Source organism: Lissotriton helveticus, chromosome 11 (assembly GCF_964261635.1).
Source record: "Lissotriton helveticus chromosome 11, aLisHel1.1, whole genome shotgun sequence".
Taxonomy (NCBI): domain Eukaryota; kingdom Metazoa; phylum Chordata; class Amphibia; order Caudata; family Salamandridae; genus Lissotriton; species Lissotriton helveticus.
In genome coordinates, this window is record NC_136072.1 from 1,026,084,526 (window position 1) to 1,026,099,963 (window position 15,438).

The 15,438-nt window shown below is 39.9% G+C and overlaps 1 protein-coding gene across 4 annotated transcripts in view; it reads left to right on the forward strand.

The window, feature by feature from the left end:
• Positions 1-15,438, forward strand: part of HECTD4 (HECT domain E3 ubiquitin protein ligase 4) — a 2,216,728-nt gene that overhangs the window by 603,759 nt on the left and 1,597,531 nt on the right. For all 4 annotated transcript variants that reach the window (XM_078667422.1, XM_078667425.1, XM_078667423.1 and 1 more), the window contains exon 25: positions 15,147-15,380. In XM_078667422.1, the coding sequence (XP_078523548.1) occupies positions 15,147-15,380 (234 nt within the window). The remainder of the gene's footprint in view (positions 1-15,146; positions 15,381-15,438) is intronic.

Sequence of the window (15,438 nt, forward strand, 5' to 3'; positions counted from 1 at the left end):
TAAGTGAGCTTCAAGCTCTTAGTTCGAAACCCCTTTTCCTGACCATTCATACTGAGAGAATGGTACTTAGGACCAGGGCTGCTTTTCTGCCTAAGGTGGTAACTCCTTTCCATCTGGGGCAGTCCATTACCCTTCCTACCTTTTATCCCCCCCTCACCCTTCCAAGGAGGAGAAGCGGCTTCACCGCTTAGACCCTAAGAGGGCGATGAGTTTCTACCTTGATAGGACTAAAGACTATCGTGTGGACGACCAGCTTTTTGTTGGATTTGCTGGCTGTAAGAAGGGGAAAGCGGTGCACAAGCGCACGCTATCGAGATGGATTATCCTGTGTATAAAGATCTGCTACGCCCTGACTGGTAAGGAACCTCCAGAGGGTATAAGGGCTCATTCTACTAGAGCAAAGTCATCAACATCTGCTTTGGCTAGAGGTGTACCTGTAGAGGATATTTGTAGAGCCGCAACTTGGGCCTCCCTCCACACTTTTGCGAAGCATTACTGCTTGGATACCGAGGTGAGGAGGGACAGCCACTTTGCGCGCTCTGTCCTCCAGGATTTCTTGGTATAGCAGAGTGGACACCCTCCTCCGGGAGTGGGGACTGCTGTGGGATTCTATTCACAAGGTGAGGGATCCACTGGCAGATGTATCTATCAGAAGAACAAGTTACTTACCTTCTGTAACGCTTTTTCTGGTAGATACAGTATCTGCCTGTGGATTCCTCACTGACCCACCCGCCTCCCCATTGTTCACTCTTCTATACCTGCTATGTGTATATTTGAATGTTTTTTTTAAATGGATGTATTCATGCATATTGCATTGTTTTCACACTGTGTGTTGGTTTGAATACTGTGTACTATGTATACTATTACTGTTTATGTCGGTCCGTCCGTGTGCCTCGGGGGCACGAAAAAAAGGGCGGAACTGACGTCATCACGCCGACGAGGCACTATTATGGATCCAGTGACATCAGCGGGGTCGCGAGCAGTCATATACCCTCCGTGACGTCGTCCATGACCTCGCCGGCGTGGAGAGCTACAAAAGTTTCCGATTGGCTGCTGCGCAGGGGGATATTCACAAGGTGAGGAATCCACAGGCAGATACTGTATCTACCAGAAAAAGCGTTACCGAAGGTAAGTAACTTGTTCTTTTGGCAATCAATTGGATCTGCATCATACTGGAAGCAAACAGAACTGTCTTTAATAACATTTTACTAATCAAGTGCTGAAACTGGGTTCCTGATTGGTACCTATGCAATGCAGCATTTACACAGTCCACGCTGGAAAACATCTGGACAAAATAAAACAATATTTTTTGCTGAAGTTTGGCAGGTAGACCATCCAGCTCCTACAGTATGGTAATGGGACAGTAATCTTTGATCTTACTCTGAATAATCTTCCTGGGTTCTCTTGATGTTTTAAATTGTTTCAATAAGCTAGAAGTTAATGCTAGTAAGATGAAAATTATGTGTGGATGGAAACATGCAAAGGCTCGGCATTAGGTCTAGGTGAAAAGAGGGTAGAGCATATTCGCTCCTAAATGAACTAAAGACTATGGCTCTAAGAAAGCAGTTGTCATTTGTGTAGTATTTTACTTTTTTTTATTTGCACATGAAAAAGACTCATCCAAGCTTCAAAGCCTCTTTGCAGATCTGACTTTGTCCTCGGCTGAAGCTGACCTTACACGTGCTTTGATATATGCTCATGAGGTGTATCCCAGTAAATTGGCAAATTGGATGAATGCCAAAAAGTGCTCTTTGTGTGGAGCTCTGTTTTCTGTGCTTTAATCCACAAAGCAAGCCCAGATGACAGCCTATGTTTTTCTGTATAAGGCAATCTTTCTGGTTTTGACAGGAAATCGTAATCCTTAGAGAAATAGCCATAGGAGTCTGTGAGCCACAGTTTTACAGGGAATAATGTGCAATTAACTGCCATAGTCTCAACAAATATTGATAAAATACACAGAAAACGTGAATCGGGTGATGAATTGCACTTTTAACTTGAGAACCAAATGTGAAGCATATACTGTGATTTTTAAAGATAGATTCTTACGCCTGTTTTTAAATGGTGTACTAGAGGTTTGCTATCTGTGGTGTTCAATGGAATTCATGATTTTACTTAAATAATGAGCAATTACAACTGACACTTGTAAGGGGCTTCAATATTTAGCTTTTCCTTTGCATGCGTTAGTTCTTGGAGTCTAGGCTTACTGCAAGAGAAAATGTGTAAAGCACCATGTGCTTAAAATCCTCTTTGGTTATAGCTTATAAAGTTCCTCTAAGGAGAATGTACTTCGCAGTCCTTTTGTCCTTATCCTATGTCTCCACCAAAAAAGGGCAGAAACATTTAATTTGTCTCTGCAGGACATGCATTATGTACTCTATATTCCATCAATTAATTGGTGTAAAATTAAATCGTTTTCTAATTGCGTTTTCTGTGCTTTAATCCACAAATCAAGCCCAGATGACGGCCTATGTTTTTCTGTATAAGGCAATCTTTCTGGTTTTGACAGGAAATCGTAATCCTTAGAGAAATAACCAAAGGAGTCTGTGAGCCACAGTCTTACAGGTAATAATGTGCAATTAACTGCTATAGTCTCAACTAATATTGATAAAATACACAGAAAACATGAATCAGGTGATAAATTGCACTTTTAACTTGAACCAAATGTGAAGCCTATACTGTGATTTCTAAAGATAGAGTCTTACGCCTGTTTTTAAATGGTGTACTAAAGGTTTGCTATCTGCGATGTTCAATGGAATTCATGATTTACTTAAATAATGAGCAATTACCACTGACACTTGTAAGGCCTTCAATAATTAGCTTTTCCTTTGCATGCGTCTGTACATGGAGTCTAGGTTTACTGCAATAGAAAATGTGTAAAGCACCATCTGCTTAAAATCCTCTTTGGTTGTAGCTTATAAAGTTCCTCTAAGAAGAATGTACTCAGCAGTCCTTTTGTCCTTTTCCCATGTCTCCACCAAAAAAGGGCAGAAACATTTAATTTGTCTCTGCGGAACATGCATTATGTACTCCATATTCCAACAATTAATTGATGTGAAATTAAATCGTTTTCTGTTTTTAATTTTTTTTTATTAAAGACATGAGATCACATTAGCAGCAAGGTTAGAAACACATATATCAAACTATAAAAGTAAATGCAAATCGAAAAAGCGAGGGCAAAATTAATTTCCAATGTCAAAATAAAAACCCATTACTCACACATATAGCTTACTATAAACATCCTGACGACCTGGTTTTAATACAGGTACCTAAACAAGTTCTCCCCAAATTTTTCCTAATTTACGTAGTGCTTTTACACCCCGAGTTTTAGCTAAGGTGAGCTCCATATTATATGTATCCTTAATTATAGCCCACTATTCTGCCGTCGATGGTAGATCTCTAGCAATCCATGCATGAGCAATAGTTAGCCTAGCACAAGCCACTATAACACTTATAAGTTCTCTAGAATTGTGGTCACAAAATTGTGGCCCCAGTAAAATGTCTATAGTCGTAAATGAAACAGATCTTTTAAGTTTGAGACATAATCCTTTCTATTCCACCCCAAAAAGATAATAATGATGGGCATGTATAAAACATATGCTCTAAATCTGCTGCATATAGGTCACATTTCGGGCATCTAGTCCTATTATTATCTGAGTTATTCAAATTAGTGACTGCCTATTTTGAAATACGTGCAGGGGTATAATAAAGAAAGCATAAAGTTCTATATGATTATAACCTTAAGCTAGTGGAGTGAACGGTTTTCTTAATGGTATCAAATGCGAGACGTATTAAATTAGCAGAAAGAGTAGACCCCAACTTCTGACTCCTGCGTGTAGCTAATTTCCCACAGTCACCTTCCTTTTGAGAATTACATTTTTTATATACAGAACTGATCAATGATTTATCTTTTATTAAGTAAGTACATTCCCACATACAAGAGTCAGTCGGTTCAGTAAGTTTAAGATTACGTTGAAAGTAATCTCTAATTTGATAATATTTAAAACGCATGTTCTTGGTGCCATTATACAAAAGTTGAAGTTTGACAAACATTGAGAAGCCTCTGTTATCATATAGATCCCCTAAGTCTTTAATCCCACATTGTGCCCATTGTCTCCCTGCCCTATCATGAAAAATTCCAGGGAGAATTGGATTATCCCATAATGGTAGTTTAGGGTGATATATCGGCATTTGAAATTTACTGACAATAGCCTTCCAGATATATGCTATATCTCATGCGATCTTGAATTTGACCCGCTTAAAACAGTTCGGATCGTTGATTCTATATAAGAACATTTTAGACTCTATTCCCAACATAAATGTATAATTTAAAAAAATGGTTCTTTATCAGGGTGTATCAAACTACGGATACGCCCTAGAAATGCTGACCAGAAGTATGTTTTAAAATCAGGAAAGGCCAAGCCACCATTTGCATATGGTAGTTTAAGTTACTCTATTGCACGCCATGCTTTTTTATACCCCCAAATAAAGCTACTTAGTATACAATCTAGACGCTTACAATTTTTTTTTTAATGCGCAATTGAATGGACCGAAATAAATAAATAAACTTGGGGAGAATCTTCATTTTAATTAAATTAATTTTGCCTATTAAACTAAGTGGAACCTTATGCCACTTTTTTAGAGTAATGGTTGTTTCCTTTAGCAATAATTCGCAATTCAGTGTAGCTGACTCTTCTGGACACGCAGAGATTTTAACTCCCAGGTAGATGGTATTTTTACATACCCCCTGGATAGAGTCCTTTGGTTTATAATTCACTATTATTTGAGTTTTATTAGTATTCAACCTGTAGCCAGATACTATACCAAACTTCCCAGCCTCTGTAGTAATCCCTGTCAAAGCCTCATCTATATTTGTAGAATAAATCGCAATATCGTCTGCGTATACCGTCATCTTGAGAGTATCTAAACCAGATGAAAAAGTAATTATATTTCTATTGTTTTGTAGTGCCACTAAAAAAGGCTCAATAGCCAGAGCAAATAATAAAGGTGATAGTGGAAACCCTTTACGGGTGCCTTGCAGGACAGAGAATATATCCGATTGTGCCCCTGCATAACATATGTTGGCTCGAGAATTATCATAAAGAGCCCTTATTCATTGCAGAAATAGGCCCTTAATGCCAATCCTGTTCAAAACAGCCCAAAGATAGTCCCACCCCACACAGTCAAATGCTTTCTCAGCATCTAATAGTATCATACCTAGTGGGCTGGACCTAACCCTGGCAACATCAAAGGCAGCAAAAGCCGTATTTATACCTGGTACAAAGCCGTGCTGCTGTGAGGATACCAGAATAGAAATTATTGGGGCTAGTCGATTTGCTGATATTTTATATCTTTGCACAGTGTTTATTAATGAAATTGGTCGGTACGACCCACACTCGTCCGCCGCTTTGCCCTTCTTTAAAAAAAATATAATTTGCGTAATAGTCCAAGACTCTGGGGCCTTACCCCCTTGTCCCGTAAATCCGATCACCTGGCTAAGTATAGGGGCTACTTCCTCAATACAGTGTTTATAAAGTTCGACTGGAATCGAGTCTTCTCCCGATGCTTTACCCGAAGGTAGAGAAGAGACTGCCAGTCTGATCTCTGCTAAAGTGATGTCTATATTCAGCATATCCAGTTGATCCTCGCTAATACAATTCACTACATTGGTTTGTAGATATAGGTTGATATCACCAGTTTCTGGACAGCATTCAGGGGTGTATCCATTTTTATAGTATCTAGCAAAATGATCCAAAATTTGAGGAAGACTATTATATGTCGCGTTATCATGGCCTTTAATAATCCTAACCAGCGTTTTAGCCCTATTTTCTGCTACCATATAAGCTAACACTTTCCCTATAGTTTCCCCATCCTCATACTGAGAGAAGCGATATTTATGCAGTTTAATTAAACTTTTTTCTCTCAGTGTTTGTTTTAAAGCAGTCTTAAGATCCATCAAAGTATAGCCCAGCTCTTCTGCTGAGCTGGAACAGTGTAAAAATGCGGCCGCCAGTTGCTCCTCTGCATGTAGTATTTTCGCTATGGTATCAGCTTTCTTCTTTTTATTCTCAAAATTTTCTCTAAAAATATACTGCTGTGTAAAGCCCCTAATACTGGCTTTGCAAGAATCCCATACCATGTTATGTATGGCTGATCCAAGATTAAATTCTAAAAAGTCTTTAATATGAATCTTCAGTTTTATCATAAAGTCTGCATTAAGAAATAAATATCTTGGAAATGAAAAAGAGCGGTGAATAATGTCTTTGTTGTTGTCTTGAAAGAGAGAATAATGGTATTGTGATCTGAAGTGACCTGCGGGCAGATCTCCATGTTGCTTGTTTTAATGTCAGATGCCCAGGCCATATCTGTACAGGAGCATAATTTATGCGCAGCCGAATAATAGGTGTAACCAGCAACATCAGGGTATAATACCCTCCATGCATCCTTTATGTTGTGGATTCGCCCTATTTCCCTAATAGCAGCACGCGTTTTGCGCATCCTCCTAAATGCCCCACGTCTGGTAGTATCGAGATCGTAGTTCATAATGTAATTGAAATCACCAAATATCAAACGCTCTCCCTCCCACTCAAGAAGTTCCATGTTAATTTTGTCCATAATGGTGGGGTCATCATTATTTGGGCCGGAAACCACACAGAAGGTAAATTTCTTGCTTTCTATAATAAATTGGGCAATGGCCCATCTGCCACTTTTATCTGTGAAAGTTTTGGTCACCTCTGCTTTAAAAAAATTATTTTGTAATATAGCGACCCCCCGGATTGATCTATTTAGATCTGAGCTTATAATAACATTATACCCTAATTCTTTAAGGACTTTCCGGTCCTTGTAACATGTGTGTAAGGAATACTTTCCCATTCATTTCTATGGGCCAGGAGGCCCATAGGAAGGAATGGGAATTTTCTCTCAATTTGTGATTTGCAATTTGCTAATCGCAAATTGAGAATAATTTCAAGGGTGCAGGGGTGTCCAAAGGACACCCTGTTGCACCCCTGAAATAAGCATAGGTGCACATGTGGTGCACATACAGGCCCTAAGGGCATGTATGTGCGTCACATGGCACTTTGAAAAATGCAAAAATTTGCATTTTTCAAGGAATTCGCAACTTATCACCACCTAGAAGTTGGTGGTAATTTGCGATTCCTTAAGGCCATTTAGCAAATTTGTTTGCCTTCTTACATTGCAAAATGTGCGATTCCTTAAATGCAATCGCAAAATAAGGAATCGCAAATTTTGCAATTCCTTATTTTGCATCGGGATTTCCTTCATACATATCATTTTGCGAATTCGCATTCGCAAAGGCCCGAATGCAAATTTCAATGATACATATGGCCCTATGTCATTACTTCCTTAGTCCTGTAGGTAGAATTTCTTCATTTAGCCTAATAGAAGAGAAAGAAGGAGAAAAAAGATCAAGAAAGAAAGGGGGGAGCTAAGAGGGAAACAAAAAGCACAAAATGCACAAAATCAAAAAGCAGCTTCCCTCCCCCCTTTATAGGGAAGATTCCAATACCGCCCACCTACATCACCTATACCAATTTTAAAGTTGTTTTATATAATTGTTCACTCTACTATTACTCTATTATTTTTCCGTGGATTCTCTCTGCCATTTATTCAACATTTTCTCCACTTCCTGGTCATCAAAAAAAATAAATATATGACCGTTCTTAAATACTTAAAGGCGAGCCGGCTCTTGTAAAAAAGCTTGACCCCCCCAGGGCCTTGATTAGATCGATATATTGCTTCATCTTCCATCACTTCTCCATTGTGATCTTACTTAGATCCGACCTTACAAAGAAAGTTATGGATTCTATAGTAACTGGTTTGTTTGGTCGAGCCTTTAATGACACCGCCTGTCTTATTAAAAATGTGCCCAAGTAGATCAGGAATGGTCTAGGATACTGATTAACCTTGTTTCGTTGGGCTAGGGGTAATCTATGCACCCTTTGCAGCTGTGAATCCCAATCTCAATCCGATAAATCTGGGAATGCCTTCTGAAAAAGCTGAGCCATGAACGCCCGCGGATCACCTCCTTCAGCCCCTTCTGTTATACCAAAGACACGGAGGTTTTGTCTTCTTTGTCGATTCTCCATATCCTCAACTTTAGTTTGCAGCTTTGCAATCTGAGTATCATGTTTAGTAACACATATCTCTGTGCGTGTAGATAGTTCCTCTGTATCCGCTACCCTTTGTTGTAGTTGTCATCTCTGACGTAAGGCCACCAAGTTTATTTTCTAAAGTGGTTAGGGATCGTTGCATTTTAGCATTATCTTCACACATTTGTGTATAATGTTGCTGTCTCTGTCTATACAGAAGTTGAACAATCAGGTTAAGTGATGCATCCTCTTTATTAGCACCATTCTACGCCCCATTCTCAATCTGCGGTGGGGAACTTGCTTGAGTCATGCCGAAACCCAGGTTTTCACCCTCCATATTATGAATTGTTTCAGTTATAGCCTGAGTGCTGGGTAAGGTCAGAGGCATGTTTTGGCCAGGCGTAGTTGATGTGTAATTGTCAGATACACTGACATTTTTTATCTGATTTTCAATGGTGACTCCCTCACCTGGGCTGTTTCCGGATAATCTTAATACCGTTGACTTAACACCGCCTTTGGCTTGTACCCATTTTCTAAAGGGGCTGTTATCAGCAATTGGTTTGGCTTTTATCCCACTTTGACCCTGCATAGATTTCTTAGTTTTGTTTTTTGATTTTCCTCTGGTTTTCTTTAAAGCAGGGCCCTTATTTGTGCTAGGAGTTTTCATAGATACATCCTCCTCTATTTCTTCGAACTCATCATTGTTTAGTTCAGAGTCAATTTGAGAATCATCACCAATTATAGTGCCATCTATAGCCATAGCTGTAACTACCCCATCTCTTCCCTAGCCTTTGTCGCTGAGCTTTTTTTAAGATTGTCGGGAGGGGATTGTTCACCATTAATGCCGGCAGGTAGTAACACAGAGTCCTGATCATCAAGTAAGGCATCATCGCCTGATCTAGCACCACCTGTATCTGCACCACCTACATCTGCAGCTGGTTCCACACTGATCACTGCAGCTTCTTTAGTAGCTTCATTAGCAGAAGTTTGATTAGGGTCAAGAGCAGAGAGAGCAGACACCCCGCTGTGAGATGCGCATTTAGATGTCTCCAATATCTCATTATTACCCTGTTGCTTTTTTGGAGTTACAACATTACTAATACTATCGGTTTTGGCTCCATTTTTGCTGTCTAACGGTAGAGTAATTTTAGGTTGCTGAAGTATCGGGGGCTTAATTAAGGACAGTCCTATTTTATCATAAGCAGTCTTCTCATATACACCCCTTCACTCCCGGGGTTGTTAACCTCTTCGTTTACTATAATCTTGCCAGCACGTGTAGCTATGGCTGGATTTTTAGGTGCCATCTTCCAGTGATGAGGACGCTGAGGATACTGTCTCCTTACCTCCGTGATACTTTCTGCAGAGGTTGGGGTCGGGGTCGGGGTCAGGGTCAGAGTCTGGGCTGTAAAAATAGAGATAGAGCTCCGCACCAATCGGCCTGGGTCTCTAAGTAAAGACCTGTATTTCAAACGCATAAGTATCCACACATGGGTCCCTCTGAATCGGAGCATCCGCTTATTTTCTCCCCCTCAGTTTAGCCTGTCCCTACCATCATTTAGCCTGATCCAAGCCCAAGATATTTGTCTCTAAATCCCCTCAATACACAAATACAGCCAAAACCTGGTTAGAAATCCAGAGAAGAAAGGGAGTTCCTCAATTGTAATCAATTATGCAAAAAAAACTCCCAAGTCCATGCTTGTTGCCAAGTGAGACTGTCAGCAGATGCAACAATGTAGCAATTTATCAGGGAAGTGTAGAGAAACGATGTGGCAAAGGGGGTGGTGTTGCTATTATAATCACAAATAATCTGGCAGCCAAAAGAACCTGTGCCCCACCTTTTATAAATGTAGTTGCAGCGCTGCACCAGTTAAAAAAAAGCGCAATGAGGGGGGGGGGGGGGGTATTCACTGCCTCACATTACACCCCTGCTGTATGAATCACCAAACCTCACGCTCTCGCTCGGAGGCTTCAGCAGCTCTCAACCTCATGTCACCACAGCACTCCAGTTTTCCAGAGTTCCCGGGGGGTCCGCGATCTCTCACCGCCCCTCCGTCTCCTTCACCCGCGGACACAACTCTCGTGGCCCTCGCGGTACTCGCGGCTCCCGCGCACAGCTCCACTCCGGCCCGCCTTCAGCCGGCCCAGCCGGGAAGCAAACCCCCGAAGCCTTCGAAGCGGCGAGATGCCTCCATAGGTGGGGGATATCTTTTTATTGTATTTAGCTACCGCAGTTGCTAGTCTGTAAGCTGGTAGCTGGTATTAAATCAGAGCATCTCGATGCCGATGGGGGGGAGAGATCCCTTGCTGCTACTCCCCAGTGGCGGCTTCAGTCCGCCATCTTGCTTCCTCCTCCGAAATTAAATTTTTTCTAATAGCATTTAAACTTTGTTACTCATATGAACTAGAGACAGATGATAACCCTATGTTCCTCATAGTTCTGTTAAAGCTAAGTAGTTTCAATGGTTTTTGAGTCTGTAATTTCTAACTAGCTGTGTCTTATTGTCTTTCATTTTGTGAATTTGTATACTCGATAACGATCAAAGAATGTCATTAGTTATAAAATCAAAATGTAAAGAATCTTTAACCATATTCAGAGCGCCTTTAACGATGCAAGGCTATTTCAATTTCTCCCCACACTATTTGGCTATCGGCAGTCTCTAAACAGAAATTCCCCAGGACAAACGTCCAGTAGTGACACCAAAACAAAATAAAGGTTTGATTAACAAATAGCTCTGTGTGTGTGTATGAAGCAATTTTCTCTTGCACAATGTGCTAGACCTGTTGGAAGAACAATAAAACAGTTTATTAAAGTTAGGTCAGGGTGGTAAAATACAATTTCCAAATCTCCCATCCTCCTAGAGATTGAGGCCTCATTTCTGACATAACTCCTAATAGCAAAAAACAGAGTCCTTGCTCCTTATTTAAATTTCAGTGGAACACGATGAAATGTCTCTGATGTTGCATCTGAATCTTCAGTTTTGATATGAGTATGGCAGCCCCTTGTGTCAAGATAATATTCATATTCTTATTTTGACATCTAAAAAAAGATTGTGAACTCCTCATGATTCTTGTAATGCTTCCAGTTTGAGTGGGTAGTTAATACCTTTGCACTAACCATATTAAAATCGATACATTCATATATAAAACATCGAAATGCTAAAAGAAGCTGAATATTCAGGGTAAAAATAATGTTTCTTGTAAATTCTGCTCACTTATCAGTCTACTAATTTACTTTTCAGTGTGGATTAGGTATGGATCATTGAGTGTGAGAATATGGTGTGAAGGTCTACTGTAAGAACATGTAAGTGCTTCTTTGACATTGTCTCCTGGCACTCCACTGTCTGTCTATCATTGAGGCCCTGTTTCTCCATGGCACAATCATCAACATCTTTGCCATGCATAAGAGCTCAATCATGATTAGCCATTCAGTAGACCTATGTGATTATTTAAACATCAACAGCAATCTACCCACTGAGAGTGAAGCCCCATCACTCCCTCAAAGTATAGCATAGTCACTATAGAAGAGTTGTGTCTTGCTCTCCAATGGTCTGCACAGTTAGTTCTGGCCTGCAGTATGAGTTATTACTCCTCTTTAGCCCCCTGTCTCTACCTAGTAGATTGACAAGGTTATCCGCTGCAATTGTCATCGGCTCTGTATTCAAGATCTCCCACTCCTCCTTTGCTGAAAAGACCAGAGGTACAGAAACCTTTCTCTGAGGTGTGAGATGAAGGTTTAGAAAATAGCAGTACCATGATAACAGTGCTTGCTTGAATCACAAGCTGAGTGATTATGAAGCAGATAATGATGTAGGTGAATATAAACAGGCTTCTTTCGCCTTGGATTATTACCTGGGATTTGTGGCACTTACGGAGAGAGCAGTTAGGTCATTTGGAATGCCATTTAATAAAGAGTGTAACATTTTTCATATTGGCATTCTGGGATGGTGACTGTTCTTGTGAATACACATTTCACCTTGGCTCCCTCAGGCGATGAACCAGATTAGAGTTATGAAGCTCTGCATAATGCCTCTACCTTCCTGATGAACTCTATGACAGATTGATCTCTGTCATAGAGGCAGCATCAAGAAGAAAGCCTTCGAATTATTATCCTTTCCCCCTTCCAAGAATGGAAGGAGGTTGAAGGTGTTTGGAAAGAAAGTAAAAAGTTCTGTACCCACCTAACGACAAACAGGTTTAGGGTACAGTCATTCTTAGAGATGGATAGTGGGCCGCAAAGCAGGCCATCAAGCTTTTGGAAAAACCGTGCTGAGGCAGCCCTTCACTGCATGGAGAGTAGAGCCGTCCTAAGGAGATGGGATGACTTAGGACCACTGACTTTAAAGCAGTGAGTTGAAGTACTTGCATATTCTGTTTGATGGGTTTGATCTTCTGGGAAATAAGTGATTTAATATTTACAAAGCATCACATCAGACACTGAGGCTGCAGATGCAATGTAGATTTTCCCCTGATAAGAAGTCCTTTAGTGAGTGAGCAGTGTTTAGGAATTATCAGTATGGTCCACTGGAAGAACAAAAGTATCACAATCCACAGGATGCAATCCACAGAGAAACATTGACAATGACTGATACTTTCATCAGAGCTCTCACTAGAATTGGAGGAGGGTTGGATAATGCAGTTCAAGGTAGCTGACAGAGAGGATGACTTTAGACTAGTGGACAGCAAATGTCAGATCTTTGCAGCACCAGCTTCCCCTAAGGGGTTCTCATTAACTAATTTCAATCAATCAGAAATCCTATTGATCTCATAGTTTAGACCACCCCTTTTAATGTTGAGAGCAAAATCTTCCTAAACCCAAATTAAGGAGAATATTTATATGTTTACAAGAACTGAAACTAAGATTAACAAGAACCTCTTTGATAGTGTTTTTAGGCTAACCCTTAATATACTGTTTTTAATAAGCAATCTTTTTAGAGCACCATGGTTATAGATGGTTTTGGTAGGTTGGAGAGCCTTATTGATGTTGATTGGGAAGATCTTGAAAGGATCAAAAGGAAATTATCTGCAATGGATGCCAGTACTTTGTAGTATGTGCACAGTACCTCTCTTCCTTGGTGATTTCGCACTTACTTGTGACTTACTGTTTGTCAAAATATGACCTTGGTTCAAAATTGAAAGGTACCTAGTTTGTTGCTCATGCAGAAAGGGACTTTTTTGTGCCCTTGAGGGACAGCTATAGATGAGACTACTGTAACTCTGGTAATGAAAAGATAGGCTTCTGCTTTACTTCTTGGTAATGCATAAAACTACCAGACCTATCCAATATTTGAGGAAGGAACCTGGGGGATGCATTATTTGAAGAACAGTGATTCCACTGAATTTTCTTCAAGGTCAGTGTATGAAAGAAGTACTGCCTGTTGATCAGCCAGTATAAACAAAAACAATGGTTCCTTCTGGTGTAAAAAATATTTCATGTGAAAGCAGATTCTTGTTTTTTTCTTCAAACGCCAAATAATGATATACAAGTTGTTTTGACATATAGAACACCGCACAAGAAGGCAAATGCAACATGGATTTGTGAGTATTGAGTTATTTTATATAAATTCAAGCATTTATAGATACTCACACATTTGTAAATAATGCTGTCAACAGGTGAATAGATTACGGTGACGTGTGCTAAAGTGACATCGGTGCTTACTGATAGATCATAGTGCATATTTTATGTACAAGGTGATTAAAAATATATACTGGGAAAAAGGGCAGAAGACAATGGAAATCACAATGCCTCTGCTGCTTATACAAATTAGTCATTCAATTGTACACAGAGCCTTGGAAAATCTGGACCACAGTGAATCGTCTACCTTTTAACCCAATCTATTCTCAATTAATCAGTCAGAGCGGGCTTCATCAGGGCATGGGTGGGAGAAAGGGGTGAGTTGGTCATCATTAAAACGGTCAATCCGAGCGGTTCAATCAAAAGTGTTCTTGGTGCTGGCTTGGGGCATCAAGTTTAAATTGTCGCCAGTGTGAAGATTCTGTAGTGTTTTTCCAGATCGATATCGGGATCTCAAAGTGGCAAGGCAAAGCTAGGCATCAGTCCTGTTTCAACGCAGCCGTCTGTTCATCAGCCAGGGTACTCCTTGATAGAAGAAATCTGTTATTCAGAGTTGTGCTTGGAGAAAAATAATAGATATATAACATATGATATAATTCTAATGATAACAAATGAGGTCAGTGAGCTAATCATAAATAGTGTGGATTTAATAAATATTACAATAGTGGAAGGAACACAAACGTCCTCAGTGCTGTCGTGATCACATAGTGTGAAATTGCAGTTTCAAAAAACTAGTTTTCACCATAAACTGTATGATTAACAAGGGGTTTGTGTTACAGAGCTTTGATGTTTGATATAGAACAAATTAATAGCACTTGGATGAATCGATTATGTCCCTAATCTACTTGATGAAGTCTAGTAGACTACATACCTAATTGATTTATTTAAGTGCTGTTTGTTTGTCCAAGTGTGACTTCTGTGCTCTTTTGTGTAATTTCCATGTCGCTAGTACAGTTTACTTGGTGCTTTCAAGCAGGGCAGGGAACAAAAGGTGTATGGATTGAAAAATGATAGAGGGTCTCCTTTGAAATCTTAATCAAGGCCAGCTTTGTTTTGTTTATTTAAGTAATTATGGATTTTTGCTTTAGTTGCTGAAGACTGAGTTTCTAAATCACAAAATCTGTAATAAGGTTATAAATATGTCTTATGGGTGGAAATCAACCAAAAACTGTGAGCAAAGTATGATAGCAAAGGGCTGCACGAATATGAAAACAACCCCATTCCTGTGAGTATTCATTTTGGGTTACTTGGACATATTGAATTTGTTCCTTAGGGATTTTGTAACTTGATAGTTATGTGAGATTAAGCATCAAATATTGCATGAATTAATTGTAATCATGGGGAGTATTTTCTGTTAACAAATAAGAATGTTGTTCCCTAATAGGTTGTTCCGTCATGGCAGTTTTAAAATATTTAAGAAGCAAGGGCATCTTCAGTGCATATACTAAATGTTTTCTGTTTTTCAGTTGTCAGTGGCAGGTTGAAGCCAATGGTGCACTTTCCCCAGCACTTACTCCAAGCCCATCTCCCCTGCCTCTCACCATAGAAGAAGACCGAGAATTCACCTATCCTTCTGACATTTTGGTACCTCCAATGGGACATTACTTTGATCTGCCAAGGATTCGACTCCCTCCAGGAATCATGATAAAACTCAGAGAAATATCTGGACGTGCTAGGCCTCAATTTAGACCGAGTATAAAGTAAGTTTACCACCCTGCTTTCCCCAAACATAATAATAGTACTCCTGGTAAGGATACA